At 40.6% G+C, this 14,727-nt stretch overlaps 1 protein-coding gene across 11 annotated transcripts in view; it reads right to left on the bottom strand.

The window, feature by feature from the left end:
- The window catches only part of SLIT2 (slit guidance ligand 2), a 364,105-nt gene that overhangs the window by 59,473 nt on the left and 289,905 nt on the right, over positions 1-14,727 (bottom strand). For all 11 annotated transcript variants that reach the window (XM_057726063.1, XM_057726060.1, XM_057726062.1 and 8 more), the window contains 7 exons: positions 14,575-14,718; positions 10,530-10,673; positions 8,832-8,998; positions 7,823-7,955; positions 4,631-4,699; positions 1,947-2,018; positions 1,387-1,458 (listed from right to left, as the gene is read on the bottom strand). In XM_057726063.1, coding sequence (XP_057582046.1) covers positions 1,387-1,458; positions 1,947-2,018; positions 4,631-4,699; positions 7,823-7,955; positions 8,832-8,998; positions 10,530-10,673; positions 14,575-14,718 — 801 coding nt within the window. The remainder of the gene's footprint in view (positions 1-1,386; positions 1,459-1,946; positions 2,019-4,630; positions 4,700-7,822; positions 7,956-8,831; positions 8,999-10,529; positions 10,674-14,574; positions 14,719-14,727) is intronic.

The raw sequence follows: 14,727 nt of genomic DNA, 5'->3' as shown, positions 1-14,727 counted from the left end.
ATCCATAATATAAAAGAATACAAAACAAGGTCCTACTGCATAGCACAGCGAACCATATTCACTATCTTGTAATAAACTGTGATGGAAAAGAGTCTGGAAAAGAATATATACGTGTGTGTGTGTGTGTGTGTGTGTGTGTGTGTGTGTGTATAACCAAGTCACTCTGCTGCAACCAGAAACTAACACAACATTGTAAATCAACTGTATTTCAATTAAAAAACAAAGGTTACATACAAAAAACAGAATGGGAAATATCTGCAAATACCTGCAACATTTTATAAAAAGACCTGCAAACTTATAGTGAAGTGCATAAAGGCAGGTACTTTAATAAGGAAAAGGCAAAGTAACCATCGAAAATGGGAATTGATATCATCAGGCTCATAGAATAAGAAACACAAATGCTCAATAAACAAAGTATACTCAAATGCTCTAGTAACCAGAATTGCAAATTAAATGAGGAATGGAAGATAATGTTTCATCTGTCATATGACAAACATGAAAGGATTAATAATATTCAGTAGTTGTAAGAGTGCTTTGAAACAGGTATTCTATTAAAATAGCATTGGTGGAAAATAAATTTGTAAACTGTCCGGGGGAAAACAAGGCGACTACTTCTGGTATTCTCCAAATATGCGTGACAGTGAGATGGGTGCGTAGGGAGCACATGCCAGCACTGCACAGGATAATGAAAATCTGGAATCAGACCAAATGGTAGTAAAGATGAGGGTGCTTAAATAAGTTATGGTCCCTTCAGTCTGTGGGACACTCTGCACCAGTCACACGGTTGAGGAACAGTACACACGACAGAATGGAAAGTCTAAAGTCTAAAGCATATTGTGAAATAAAAATCGTCAATGACAGGATGAGGAAAACCCTATTTATGGTTTTTAAGTTATATAGCTGTAGGCATACATATATCAACATATAAAAACAAACATAGAAAAGGACCAGAAGAGAACAACAAACTGTTTAACTGTCCGTTCTCGGGAGAGGATTGGGATTGAGGACCGCATTTTGTTTCATGTACTTTGAGATAAACTTTGTATAGTAAAAATATGTTGTATTATATAACTTTTAAAGAAATTAAAATCTATATTTCTTTCAAAATTAATTAGATCTATGTAAAACTACATCTTAATATCATAAATTATCAAATAAATGACCACAGTAACAGCATGCTACAAAAGAGAAATGTTGTCCAAGTAAAAGCTGTTGAGAAATGACACCGTAAGAGATAATTTTCCGATTTCCAAATCTGTAGTAAACCCTAACGCATAATAACCAAAAACACCCCAAAATAAACAAAGCCGTTCAATCATTGAAAAGATAATCCAAAACCCAGGCCCTGAGAAAAGACGTATTTTGTTACACATGAGATCTGCTTACAGTAACCGAAGCGATTTCAATCCATCGAAGGTTCGAGGAGGAATGCATCTCAAACGGTTGTAACTAAGAATTCTGAAAGCACACATAAGCCAATTTGTTTTACTCACATATCCCCATGAGGTGAAACGTCATTTTTAAAAATAAAGCCTTTAAGAGAAATGGTTACTTTAGCATCTTACAAACTGAGCGTACGGACGCATCACACCTCCTCAGTCTCTGTGGCGTCTCGCTAAGGCAGCATCTTTATTTCTGGCACTCAGCCGAGAATGCTCCCTGCCCCCGCGGCTCCTGCCTCAACCCGGTCCTTCCCGAGGTGACTCGGGACCCTCTCTGGAAGTCGGTCCTAAGGATCGCTCCCAAACCCGCCACACATGCAAACCATCCTTTCTTTCTTTTGCAGAACCCAACACGTTTTACACCCTCTGGATGCGTCTGCTGCCCGAGGGTTCACGCGTCTGCTTCTGCGGCCAGTGTTCACACGGCCGGAGGGCAGCGGCTGCGCCCCGGCAGCAGCGTCCAGCGAGGTGAGGAACGACGGGAGCGCCACACGTCACACTCACAAGGTGAGGAGCTGCGTCATGCTGCTGAAGCTCTGGTTGGAGAGGGTGCTCATGCGGTTGTTGCTCAAGTCTCTGAAAGAAACAGAAAGACGCGGAGTCTGCTGTTACCGCAGAAGGGGACATGGTCGTGATTCTTAGGAGAAGCTTCTTGCTTACAGTGAGGGCAGCCCCGTTAGGACTCCGCTTTCCTCTGAACATCACAGAACGCGGAGTCATCCCTGGGCTAGACGGGACCGTGACTCAGGACGGCTCACGCCCGAGCCTGCAGGAATGAGAAGGGACCGCGTGCCTTGCCGTGGCCAGGGAAGGGTGGGCACCCGTGCTGGTTTCGCTTCAGAAAGGAAGCTCTCCAAGGAGCTCACTTGCCGACGCCCCTCTGCTCCCACCTCTGCGAGGCTCCTGTCCCCAGGAGCCCCTGCCCGCTGCCTGGTTCCAGGGCAAAGCCACAGTTGATGGGTGAGAAATACATCTCTGCTCTTGAAAGGTCCATCCGTTACACATACTTTATGTTCACTGTCATATACAGATACTCACATTGGATGACGGAAAGAGTCCCTCATTTACTTACATTACCATGCCATCATTAAAAACAACACCCTAATTAAAAACTTTGCCTGCGGCAAAGTCGCTGACCCCTAGATGGTCCTTATTAAACGTCTGTTAAATAAGGAAATGAGAGACAAGTGGATTTTTTACCAACGCTGAATGGGTATTTACACGTGTACTTCGTACTACAGGTTGTAATTTATATTCAGTGACCTTGATCTTATTTTTATTATATATAATATATACATGATGTATATACCATAATGACATGTAATACACATTATAAATATAATATATAACATATAGTAACATTATACATGACATATATGTTCTGCATTTTGCTTTAGAAAAAATCAGTGACTATACATACATGCACTAACATATATATGACATGTGATGCACATATTAGTGAATATTCATTCATTTTCATCTAAAGCAAAATGCCAAGTATTTGACTAAAGGAGGATTCATGAATAAATGGAAGATTATGGGTCATAATGTATGCTCATTTATGTCTGTGTGTGTATTTATGGTCACCATATTCTTCTGAGGCAAAATGTATGCATAAACACAAGGTTCAGAAAAGCTGCGGAAGATTATCCACAGTCCCTTATAAAAATACCAAAGTCTCAGTAAAATGGACTAACGAAATTGTGAAAATGGTAGGAATGTTACAGGAGCTTTATAATCCATCTTCTTAGCTGCTGAGGTCCTATGGCTACATTTAAGAAATAAATACATTGATGGATACCAGCAGAAGTTACTCGCCTAGAGTTGTAGAATGAATCAGGGGTAAAACCATTTCTGGATCTAAAAATTCTCATTTTTCCTTTCCAAACTGGTTTTAAATAATCACATGCTGTCTCACAAATGGCCCAGTTCTGCTGAAGTGACCCTTTGGAAACTGCAGCAATTTAATGGTTTATTTAACAGAACAAATGTATGTAATCAGTTCTTGCAGTTATTAAATACATAACTAGAGGCAGGGCAAGATATCTTAGAGGATATTCTTTTTTTCCTAATTTAATCATTTGTCATTTAAGCAGTTCTATACACCTCCTACACATTGTTTGATTTTCACAAACTTTTAAGGAAAATTGAAAAGGATCAACAGTATTTTAACTAACCTCCACGTGCTTAGGGTAAGGTTTATGGGAAACAACATTTTCTGCTACCTAGATTTCTAGAACTCACAAATTAGGAAGACACCCCCCTTTTCTAGGAATACTAGAAATCTAACTCATATTTACTCTTCTAAACGCAGATAGATTTAAAGATAAAGTATTTCCCTTTATAGCCACTATTGTTGCTGACTTTTTTGTTTTGTGCCAAGTTTTATCCATCACCAACAAGGCTACTCTAAGTGTGACATTATATACAGTAAGATTATATCTTACTATATATTATATGGGCTGTTACATAGTAAGAAATGGAAACATTCCATGGGATGTTTGTTTGTTTAAATATAATCGTGTATTTAGAACTTAAAGATTGTAAAAAATGGTTCACACACACTAATGGAAGAGAATTGCTACTTTAGGAAGACATCAAGCCTAACTGATAAAACCAATTCAATGTTTTGACGTTTATACTCAGAATGTCAGTATCTTTATGAAGTTTACTTAAATACTATATAAGTAAATATGGATTTTATAAAATAAATTTTAATACTGGAAGCGCACACCTTAATTCATAATGTATTATATAAGAAAATCAAGCCTAATAAACTAGAATTATAATGTATTCTCAGAAAAGATATTACTAGCTACTCTTTTTCATTTCAAGTCAAACATAAAAACTATTTCCCATTTTTCTTTCCTTGGATTGTCATAAAATAGCTCATATTCATCTTCAATTGAGGTATCGGGCTTATCGCATTTCTATAATTCTCTGCTACTTAGACTTAATTGTATTTGTACTTTGAATAGAGGAGGGCCTTTTTCTAAGGCACACGACTGCCTGACTGATAGTCAATGAAGATGTAGGTAGTGATCCAGAACCGCAAGGAGAGAGCAGGGAAGCGTCTAACTGAAGATGATTTGTACCACCTGAAAGCTTCACTAAACCTTCTGCCCCCTGCTATCCCCCTTTGCATGAAATAAAATAAGAAGTCAAAGGCAGAAAAATACATTACTCACATCAACGTTAAATGTTTATAGTTAGAGAGTTCCTTAGGAACCAGGGTAAACTGGTTTCCATCCAGATACCTGAAAACGAAGAAACAATATTACTTTTGAAAAAAGTAACAGTAGTGAATCATAAAATAGTTGAACAATACTTCACTCTTACTCGAAGAAAGGAAACATTTGGCAATTTTGGCTTTAAGATGTCATGTTCCCAGCTAGGACTGTTATTTAAGAGAAGCAAAAAAATCAGTTGTCCAGTCCAGCAGAATTCTTTGGTGGATTACTTAGGCTGAATTATAAACCCAAGGAGAGATGGATGAGTCTAGTTCTTTGCGGTTTCTCTCAGAAGGCAAGGCATGTGTCCAAGCACGCGTGTGTCAGCAAGGAGGGGCAGGCAGTCAACCGTATTTTACGTCAGCCTTCAGTTTGCTTGTGTTTATGTGGAGGCGCACCACGAAATGCATTCACCACTGGCAGAAACTTGCTGCTGCTGGAAAGACCAATCTTCACTGCCTTCCTGCGCATCAAGACACTTAGCACATAACAACGGATGCTTCCAAGGATGTATTTGGGAATTTGAATGTAATAGATCTCAGTTAAAAAATGTCTTAAAAATAGTTTTTACCCTCATATATCTGCTTGGTGATATTAACTTTAGAAGGTTGCATAGAAAATTGCAACATTTATCACGTGCACAAATTCAGCACATTTACGTAAAAGTAATAATCAAATAACCACATACAAATAAAATTTCCCTTTCTGATCAGGATCAGCAGAATGTTCAGAAAATAAATAGGCTTTGGGCTAACAGTCAAGATACAGAAATAAATGAATAGTTAAAGGTATATCCATGATGTCGCAAAAAGAAAAATAATTTCATCTCCTCCCAAGGCTGTTCCTTCCCAGAATGCAGATGGTGATGGGCAAAAATGTCTCTCAGCAACTTGGGCCATCTGGCTATAGGCGTGCCCACAAATACTTCTGCCACACTGGGCACGTGGCCCGCTGCTCCAGGGCTGTGGCCTATCTCTAGACCCAAGGTTGAGGTTGGTATTTTTGCTGGATAGAGAAGTAGCTGACAAATTGCCAGGGTAGCAATTCCAAATAGTTCAAAATGAAAAAAAGTTATATAAAAGGCACACGTTATCAAAAGACGTAAGGAATATTTGATTAAGAGTCAGGCTTTTGTAATGACTCCTATGCCTATTCATATTTTCTGACTTCATGTTTCAACACCTCTGCCGTTTCTTTTCTCTGGCTAAGCATTTCTTGGTACCACTAGAGGGAAGCATAATCCCATGTATGTCAGCACTTTTCCTTTACTCCAGCAAGGGTCCTAACACAAAGCTGAAAAGATTCAGAATGTGCATGTGGATACAGACACGTAAAACAATCTAAGAGGGAAACTATATGGAACGGATTAAAAATAATGGATACCATTTGTTCAAAATACATACTTGTTTTTGCCAAATTCTTTAATTATTTACTCTAACATGCACACGGAAATTTCCTAATACATGCATATATGTTAGTGGAGAGAGGGACCCTGCTGACTTCGTATAGTTCTAAGAATAAGCTCTTGGGGAGGTAAAGCTAGAAGTCACAGTGAGTTAATGTCTTCCTCATCTCTAAAACATATTTTCTTTAAAAAAAGAATTACTTTTTAAATAATCTGTAGAGGAATGGATTGAAGATTCAATTACATGACAGAAGAAACACATAGACGGCACTGACAAAAGAATCTAGCAGCTTCTCAGATGTGGTTTAATCAGAAATTAAAAGACGCTGAAAATCATTTGATGGGAATCAGGTGAAAGGACAAAGGCATGAGTCAGTTAAAGTGGGAGAAGAAGGGATTCAGCATCAAAGATGATCTAAATGTTATGCTGGGTATTACGAATTATGTCCTTGGCTGGGGTGTTCTTAAAATCAATATTTTGCATATGGAATACTTTGCAAGCATCTATTTTCCCAACACTGGATGGACAGTAATCTTCTGAAGTAAGTGCGTATCAAAATAAGAATTAAGAATTTAAGCACACAAAGCAGTGCTTACAGTTCACAACTGTGATTGGTAACAAAAGAGAGAAACTGAGCACTTTACAATAGTTCAGATCCAAGAGGGACGATCACACACTTTTTCTCTAAGTGTCAATTCAGGACCAAATTAGAATCTGTAGAACTGCACATGATTTGAAAATAAGTCCCTTGATAACTGAAGTGACATCTGGAACTTCACTGCCTATATCTGAGGTTGCTCAAAGGTTATCAAAGCTGCTCATTTGCAATGCCTGTACATTTCTGCATGAATTACAGCTACACAGTCTGCACGAATTACATTTTTGATACATGGTTTCACACAGTCCAAATATAAACAGAGGCAAAATGACTCAATCGGATATTAAGCATCTGTCCACGATCCTCTGTATACAGATAAAGGAATGGAACCGAGCCTGCGTGCACCAGCGTTCAAGCAGCTGCTCTGACTTACTCTGTTCCACACATAAAGCACGAGGCAACTGAGGAAGCGTGCGTGGTGCTTAGTGTCTCGATGTGCACACACTTGTCATGTAAATTGTGGTTAAATATCAGTTTTGAAAATTTTAGGGATAAATGGCCACACACCCTTTACGACCTAAAGGACTCTGATTCAAGTCCAAAGGGCAGTATCTCTTTTCAAGGGTAAAGATCATGTTAGCTTCTTCCACACCGCACGTATTTATGTACCCTCTGTGGTGAGACATTCTCCACGGGAACACGTGGGAAAGAATAATTGAGCATATGAAACATCCCAGTCACTGTAGATAAACTAAATATATAGCATTTCTCGGGGTGCATTTGATGAACATTAGCCTTGCAAGATGCTCCATGAGGAAAGGGCCACGGAGGCAGCTAAGTATGGGAGCTACCTTAGAGTTTACATCCTCTCTTGGAGCTCACCATGCACCTTGGCATCATAAAGAAATTCTGAGAACTTTCTTAGCACTGAGAAATTCTACAGTGAAAAACAAAGAAAAACACACCATCGGCCTTTCCCAAAGGGACCTGAACTAGCTTTTATATTATCTGTTTAGGGTTTTACATGATTCTAATTAATGGCCTCCAGAATGAATGTAATTTGCAAACAAGACTTAAAAGATTTTTGTTTCCCTTGGTGTGTGAAATATTAATCATTCAGGAGAGGGAAAGACAAGCTCTACTTACAATTCAGTGACGTCTCTTGGAATACCTCTGGGCAAGACCTTCAAGGCTTTGTTGCTACATCGGACCACTGTGTCCAAGCAGGTACACTCCGTAGGACAGCGAGAGAGTGGGGAGCAACTACTGTCATCATTTCCTAAAGTGCCAAAAGAAACACAGAAGAACCAGATTTATGGCTTTGAAGATGCTAGCAGGGATTGTCTGCCTTTAGCTTAACAAACATGAGCGTCTTCAGCCATATGATGACCTGCATACAGGACATGAAACAGGTATTTACAAATTGACACCATACGTCCTGTGTAGGACTGTTTTCAGACTGCCTGTGGCAGAATCCCAGAAAACAATTCACAGTTTGTATTGTTAATCCAATTATAATATTATGTTCTTTGTCCAGTTACTTATACAAATTGTACTTTTAATTAGAATATATAAATGTAAACTGAATTATAAAGAAATTGGAAAGAGACAGACATGAAGAGACATAAAGGGACAGATTATTTTTACATTAGCAAAAAGTATATGGGCCCCCTCATTTGAAAATATAGGGATCAAAGGAGCTCTTCATTTATTGGCAAAATAACAGCACTTTACAGGCCTACTATGAGAATCAAATGCGATGATACAGAGAGAGTATTAACAACTGAAAAGTATTATTTTTGTGAGGTTTACTATAGTTTCTATTTTGTAAGTCAATTGCTTTTACCATTTAAAAATGGTGGTTACTAAAAGAGAAGCTCAGAATCATAAAGAAAAGCAAAAATAAAGCTACTTAAATAGTATCAACCGCAAGTTGGAAATCAGAAAGTCCTCTAAAACATTCAGAAACACAAATGAAGTAGAGTTAGATGTGAAAGTGCAATCTGAGCAAGTTGCTAAAACAAAACAAAAGAGCAAAAAATGCACAATAACTACCCATTGCCTGAACTATGATATGCTGTCTAAATTAGGCCCCACACAATCAGAACAGTCACCAGGGTGTCTGGTGATCAAAGGCCTGGCCAGGCTTTCTTACCATCATCACAAGTGAAGTCTTGAATGGCCACATCCTGGATGGGGATTTCTTTGAGGAAGTAGGGTTTCTGACATCGAGGATTCCCTGTTACAATTCTCTTCTTCCTGAGCCACTCTCCCAACCAAGCCAGGTAGCAGTTACAGTTAAAAGGATTGGCCAGGAGGTTTCTAAGCGCCACATGCAAACAATGCAGAGTTGAGTTTAGAGGTTCGTTTTCTGACTTCTCAAAACCCCATGCTACCATTTCCCCGTCCTGTATCAGCTGGAATTATTTCCTCTTAGTCTTTGTACTCGCCTCACCCCAATTCATGCTCGATCACACACAACATATGGGATGCATTCTTTGGCTAAAATATTTATGTTTTGAACTTAAAAAATGAAAACAATATTTTCATGTAAGCATTCTTTAAATTATTTCGCCTGAAAAATAAAGTGCAGGCGGCAATTCAGGGTTTAGCAGTGAATCCTGACAGATATCTCGTTTGGAGATCATTTAAACTTGTCAGAGATATGACTTGCTGTCAAACTTCCCTACACTGATAACGCAGTAATTTAATATAAAGATGAAGGCTGACTACCTTATATTATTGAGTTTAACCTGACAACAGCTATTTCATTAATTTGTCATTTCAAGATTTCCATCTCTCATTTGCTCCAGAGAATAGGTTTCCCATCTAAACTGACAGCTGAGTTGATTAAATGCCAGTTATAAAAATGAATTTACTTCCACAAACCTCACTGCATTTGGCATCTCACCACTTCAGCACAAACCTATGGACAATCCCATTATTTACAAACATGCCATCTTTAATATGCACAAATTCATCACTCGATGGAAAATGGCACACTTTATGTGGAAAGAGGATTAAGTACTTTACCGATGGGTGGATGTCCCCTCAAACTATTTCTTCAGGGGCCTGAGCTGTGCTGAACATGATTTTGTTCCTTCTAACTACCTTTTCAGTGAAATTAGGATTTTTAGTCCGCCACCATTACCAGGAAGCCATATCAGTTATAAGATTTACCATTTCAAACACTGTTTTTTAGATACTGACATACGAGGTGCCTAAAATACTTGGAAAGTTTGTTTGTTTGTTGACACTTTCTGAGTTCTGTCTGTAGACCTACAAATATTCTTTATTCTCCAACTGTCTACATAAAATGTGCTCTTGGATATGCTCAGCCTATTTCTTTAATATCTTCTTAAAATCATAGTAAATGCCCTCTGGTGAGCTTTTAGTGTTGGTCTGGTCATCCTAATATATCTCCTGTCATTGTGAATGATCCTTTTGAGTACAGTCTGTTGGCAATAACCCTATCAACTCTGTTTTTATGATACGTTTATGGTGAAGACTCCGATGTGAGAACACTGGGAAAAAATCTACAACATTTCTTTATTTGCAACTCCATCCAATTCTAAGATTACCATCTATAAATTAAGCCACATCACAGTTATTAAAATTAACTGACCGCAAAATACCATACTTTTTGTTAAATTTTAATATAGGATAGTAGGCAATATTTTTAGAAAAATTAAAATAAGTTTAACATGAGCAAATTTGTCCTTTAAAAAAAGTCTGTCTTTGATCTCATTTTTATGAAATGCTTAGTGATGCATTAAAATGTTATCAATAAAAGTAATAAATATAATACACTGGCTCAATTAATACACAATTGAAGACAATTTTTCATACTTACAGAGTCGATAAAGAATGCAGAGTGTCAAAAGCCCCTGGTGCAATCGTAGTGATTTGATTATCGTATAAAGAAAGCAAACGCACAGAGCTGAGTCCTATGAAACTGTCGTTCCCTACACAGCTTATGCGATTACTTCTCAACATCCTGAGGGAAAAAAACACAATATCGTGATGGAGATAAAATATCAGGCAACCAATTCTGCCTCTCTGAAGACTGAAAGAACTCCTCTTTGCAAATTTGTAGCATTCATTTCTGCTTTCTGAATGTCCTCCTGTCACTGGGAATTGCTGAAGATATGTACAAGTCATCCCTTGATACCTCCCGCCTACACCAAAATCTGTGGCCCTCCATATTCATGGGTTCCCCATTAACCCTGGATGCCTGAATCTGCAGATGCAGAACCGCGGTTACGGAGAAGCGCCTACAGTAAGAGTCTCGTGCAAGAATAAAATGCCCAGAGCTGTCAGTGATAACCTTCAGCTACACTCATGAGCCTCAGCACCGGCTTACGACCCCGTCTAGTGAGGGCAGAATGTTTTCCTTTAGTGATACGATTATGTTTGCACAATTACATAACGTCCTCATCCACCTACAGCTCTCGGAGCCCTTGAAGCCCCATGATTTGTGTACTCTCAGTCGCACGACATTTGCTGCTGAACAGAAAGGAGGCAGAAAAAGAATCAATTGCCACAGAAAACGAAGCACCGAGGGCATCTCGGGCACTTACAGCCGACTCGATGTCAGCACGGGCTGGAGGGGCCAGACGTGGCTGAGCTTCCACAAAGCCTGCACGGATTATTTTCATTGTTTTGAATTTAAAACTTAAAAGGAGGCAACAGAGACCCTAGTTGTTCACATGAAGTTTCTCTTGAAAAGCATTCTGACCATTTTTTCTTCAGTCACTGCATTACCAGGATTAACACTTTTCTCATTTCCTCATTACTGCTAAAAGTTTGGCTGGTTCCAATTTTTTTCCCCAAACTGTTAATTTGTGGGGCTTAGAAAAGGAATGAAAAGCTTCCTAAAATCCCAGGTAAAGATGAATAGTTGCCATAAGCTTTATTTAGAATTGCTGAAAAGTTAATATTTTCCCTGATTTTTCTAGACATGGGTTGACCACCTTGCTAGAAGATTGCAAAAACAACAAAGTGTTCCTTTAAAGTTCCAGATTGTCCTATAATAAATAAGGAACATCAGCTGTTGCACTCTGCTAAGTTGCAGATAACAAGAAAGGATAAGGCCCTCCTTATCAAGGCCTCGTTTTACATTGGGTAACAAATGCACAACAGAAAAGTATTCCTACCAGTACTATCCTTTGGCATAAATAACAAAGAACATTTGGTCTTAATCTGGTTGGAGTCACAGACTCCTGGGAAACGTTGAAAAATGCTTTGCTTTCTGTCACTGTAAAACCCAGAGGCGCACACAGGAGCCACGTTCTGCCTGCAACGCTGGGGGTTCAAAGGCCCACTGAAGTACGCACGTGGACCACTAAGAGGTTCACTAGTTCTACAGGGCTGAGATGCCTACAGGCAGTGAGCACGGTCTTGTCAAAATCTTCACAGCTCCGAACTGAACGACACGACGCAAAGCAACAGCTAGGTCCCAATAATCCACTCAGGGCCTTCCAATACCCCTAGCATGGCTCTACGTGACCTGTTTTGCTGCTTGAGGTACAGTGGGATTAAGCAGAGAGCCAGTGGGTGTCTGCCTCGGGTACCAAAACACAAGAGGCACAAAAACGTCCCTAGAAATATGCGAAGAAGAAAGCTGTATTTAGATAACTTGTCTCACAGAGAGGCCTGCGGCTGGACCTAGTCAGAATAAAACGCTTCGATGCACTCTTTGGAGTGCTGTTATGGACGGAGCCGTGTCCCCCTAAAAATCATATTCTGAAGCTCTGACCCCCAATATGACTGTGTTTGCAGGGCCTTTAGGGAGGAAGTTAAGGTGAAATGAGGTCTTAACGGTGGGGCCCTAATCTGATAGGACCGGTGTCCTGAGAGGAAGGGGCACCAGAGCTCTCTTTTCACACACACAGAGAAAAGGCCGTATAAAGGACTCAGCAAGAAGGTTGCCATCTACAAGCCGAGAAGAGTCCTCACCAGAAACCAATCCTCTCAGCACCTTGACCTCGGACTTCTGGCTTCCAGAACAACGACAAAACACATTTCTGTGGTTTAAGCCGCTCAGTCTGTGGTACCTTGGTACTGCAGCCCAAGGCTGACTAACATAGGTAAAGTTGCAGGCTCACCCCTCATCCTTGCCCCCCCCACCCTGACACACACTGCCCCCTTAAGAAGGTTCTAGTAACAACAGTCACTTGGCTACTATCTAAGAAAGGAGGCTTCTGCCTGCTGCAGGATTTATGGGGTTTTTTGTTTTTTAATTACTAATTTATGGCTGCGTTGGGTCTCCGTTGCTGTGAGTGGGCTTTCTCTAGCTGCAGTGAGTGGAGGCTACTCTTCGTTGGGGTGTGTGGGCTTCTCATTGTGGTGGGTTCTCTTACTGGGGAGCACAGGCTCCAGGCATGTGAGCTTCAGCAGTTGTGGTGTGTGGGCTCAGTACGTACGGCACACGGGCTTCGTTGCAATGGGGGATCTTCCCAGACCAGGGACTGAACCCATGTCCCCTGCACTGACAGGTGGATTCTTAACCATTGCACCCCCCGGGAATTCCCTACAGGATTTCTGTGTTGCTGAGTTACCTGAGACATTCTGGGGCAGGGGAATGAGGGCAGGATAGATGTAACCGCCTGTGCTATATCCTCTCTGTCCTCTTTCTGCACTCGCCGTATCTCCCCCATAAGAAGAATGAAGGAATATTTGCGGCACATTTTACATCTTGCAGGGACTGCGAGTTAGCCTGCTGCTGGGGTCAGCAGGTTGGCTGTGTTGACGGGTCGGCTCCAGGCTACCCTGTGGAGCTCAGAGAACGTGCTTCTACTTTGACGTGCAGGGGCTGTTTTGAGTAGGATGTGAATTGGGGATGCTATTGGCTGGGGAAATGCCCTCTCCCTCTACATCTGATAAAGGTCAGGCAATGAACGTCCTTGGCTCTCAGTTCCCCTGGGTGTGGCTCTTGGTGGCTCAATGGGGCAGGGTGAGGGTTTAGGGGAGATAGTGGAGCTTGGCCTCTCTCCGCTGTAATTCCCAAGGACTGTTTCTTGGTTACAAATAATTTCCTTCGTGTCTTCCAAAGGCTTCAGAGTTTCGTTGGTGTCTCTTCCAACGTTCAGGTTACCACTTTTGTCAACCATAATTTTACGCTTTAGAGTTTATAAAAGCTACACATACACACAGAAGAAAACTGAAGTAACTCAAAGTGTTGTTCTTCCTTGCCAAGTCAAGCCCCATCTTCCTTGGCCAACAACCTTTTGCAAACACAAAGGATTTCTTTTTCACAACCTCCCTACCCCTGAGTAAGGAGACATACTCGTAGCATGTTTTCTTTGAAACAGACAGTAAAAGATATACCACCAGCCAGTTTCTCTCTTTTTCACGAAGGCCTTGCAGAGCCGACAAAGGCAGTCTCCAGCTAGGCTTATTTTGCTGCAGGTGTTGGAATGCACTCTGAAGCTAGCGACCTTGGGCCAAAAGGGAGTGTTAGGTGGGGGCGTTTGAGGAAAAGGAAAGAGAAGGATCCTTCTGAGGAAGAACAGGAGAGCCAGGTCTGCACAAGCACTGCAGCAAAGATGAGCTTTTTTGTTGAGGATTCAACAGCCAGGAGAGATTCTTTTGATCATTTGTAAGCAACATACTGAAGTCAGAGGTATTGAAGTCAGGGGCTGTTTGCCTCTAGGAAATACGTGTGTGTGCGCGTGTGTGTCTGTGCGTGTGTGTGTCTGTGCGTGTGTGTGTGTGCGCGTGTGTGAGAGCGCGATACAGACAGAGAGAGAGAGACAGATACAGAGTGACAGAGACAGAGACAGAGTAGAGATGGGGGGATGAGGAAGAGCAGGAGCGATTCCCCCTCCCGGGAACATAGTAACCTGTGAATTACAATCCTGTGGTAGAAGAATCACAATGCAAATAAGAATACTTACAAAGTTTTAAGGCTTTCCAATCCCTTGAACATTTTATGCTGAACATTTTCCAAACGATTACTTGTGAGAAGTATTTCGTTTACACCAGCTGCGCCTTCAAACGCTCCCTCTTCAATGTCTGTGATCTTATTGTTGCTAAAGTTTCTAAATAAA

Source organism: Hippopotamus amphibius, chromosome 3 (assembly GCF_030028045.1).
Source record: "Hippopotamus amphibius kiboko isolate mHipAmp2 chromosome 3, mHipAmp2.hap2, whole genome shotgun sequence".
NCBI classification, from domain to species: Eukaryota; Metazoa; Chordata; class Mammalia; order Artiodactyla; family Hippopotamidae; genus Hippopotamus; species Hippopotamus amphibius.
The sequence above is the reverse complement of the archived record's forward strand: the minus strand, read 5'-3'. Positions and strand labels throughout refer to the sequence as shown.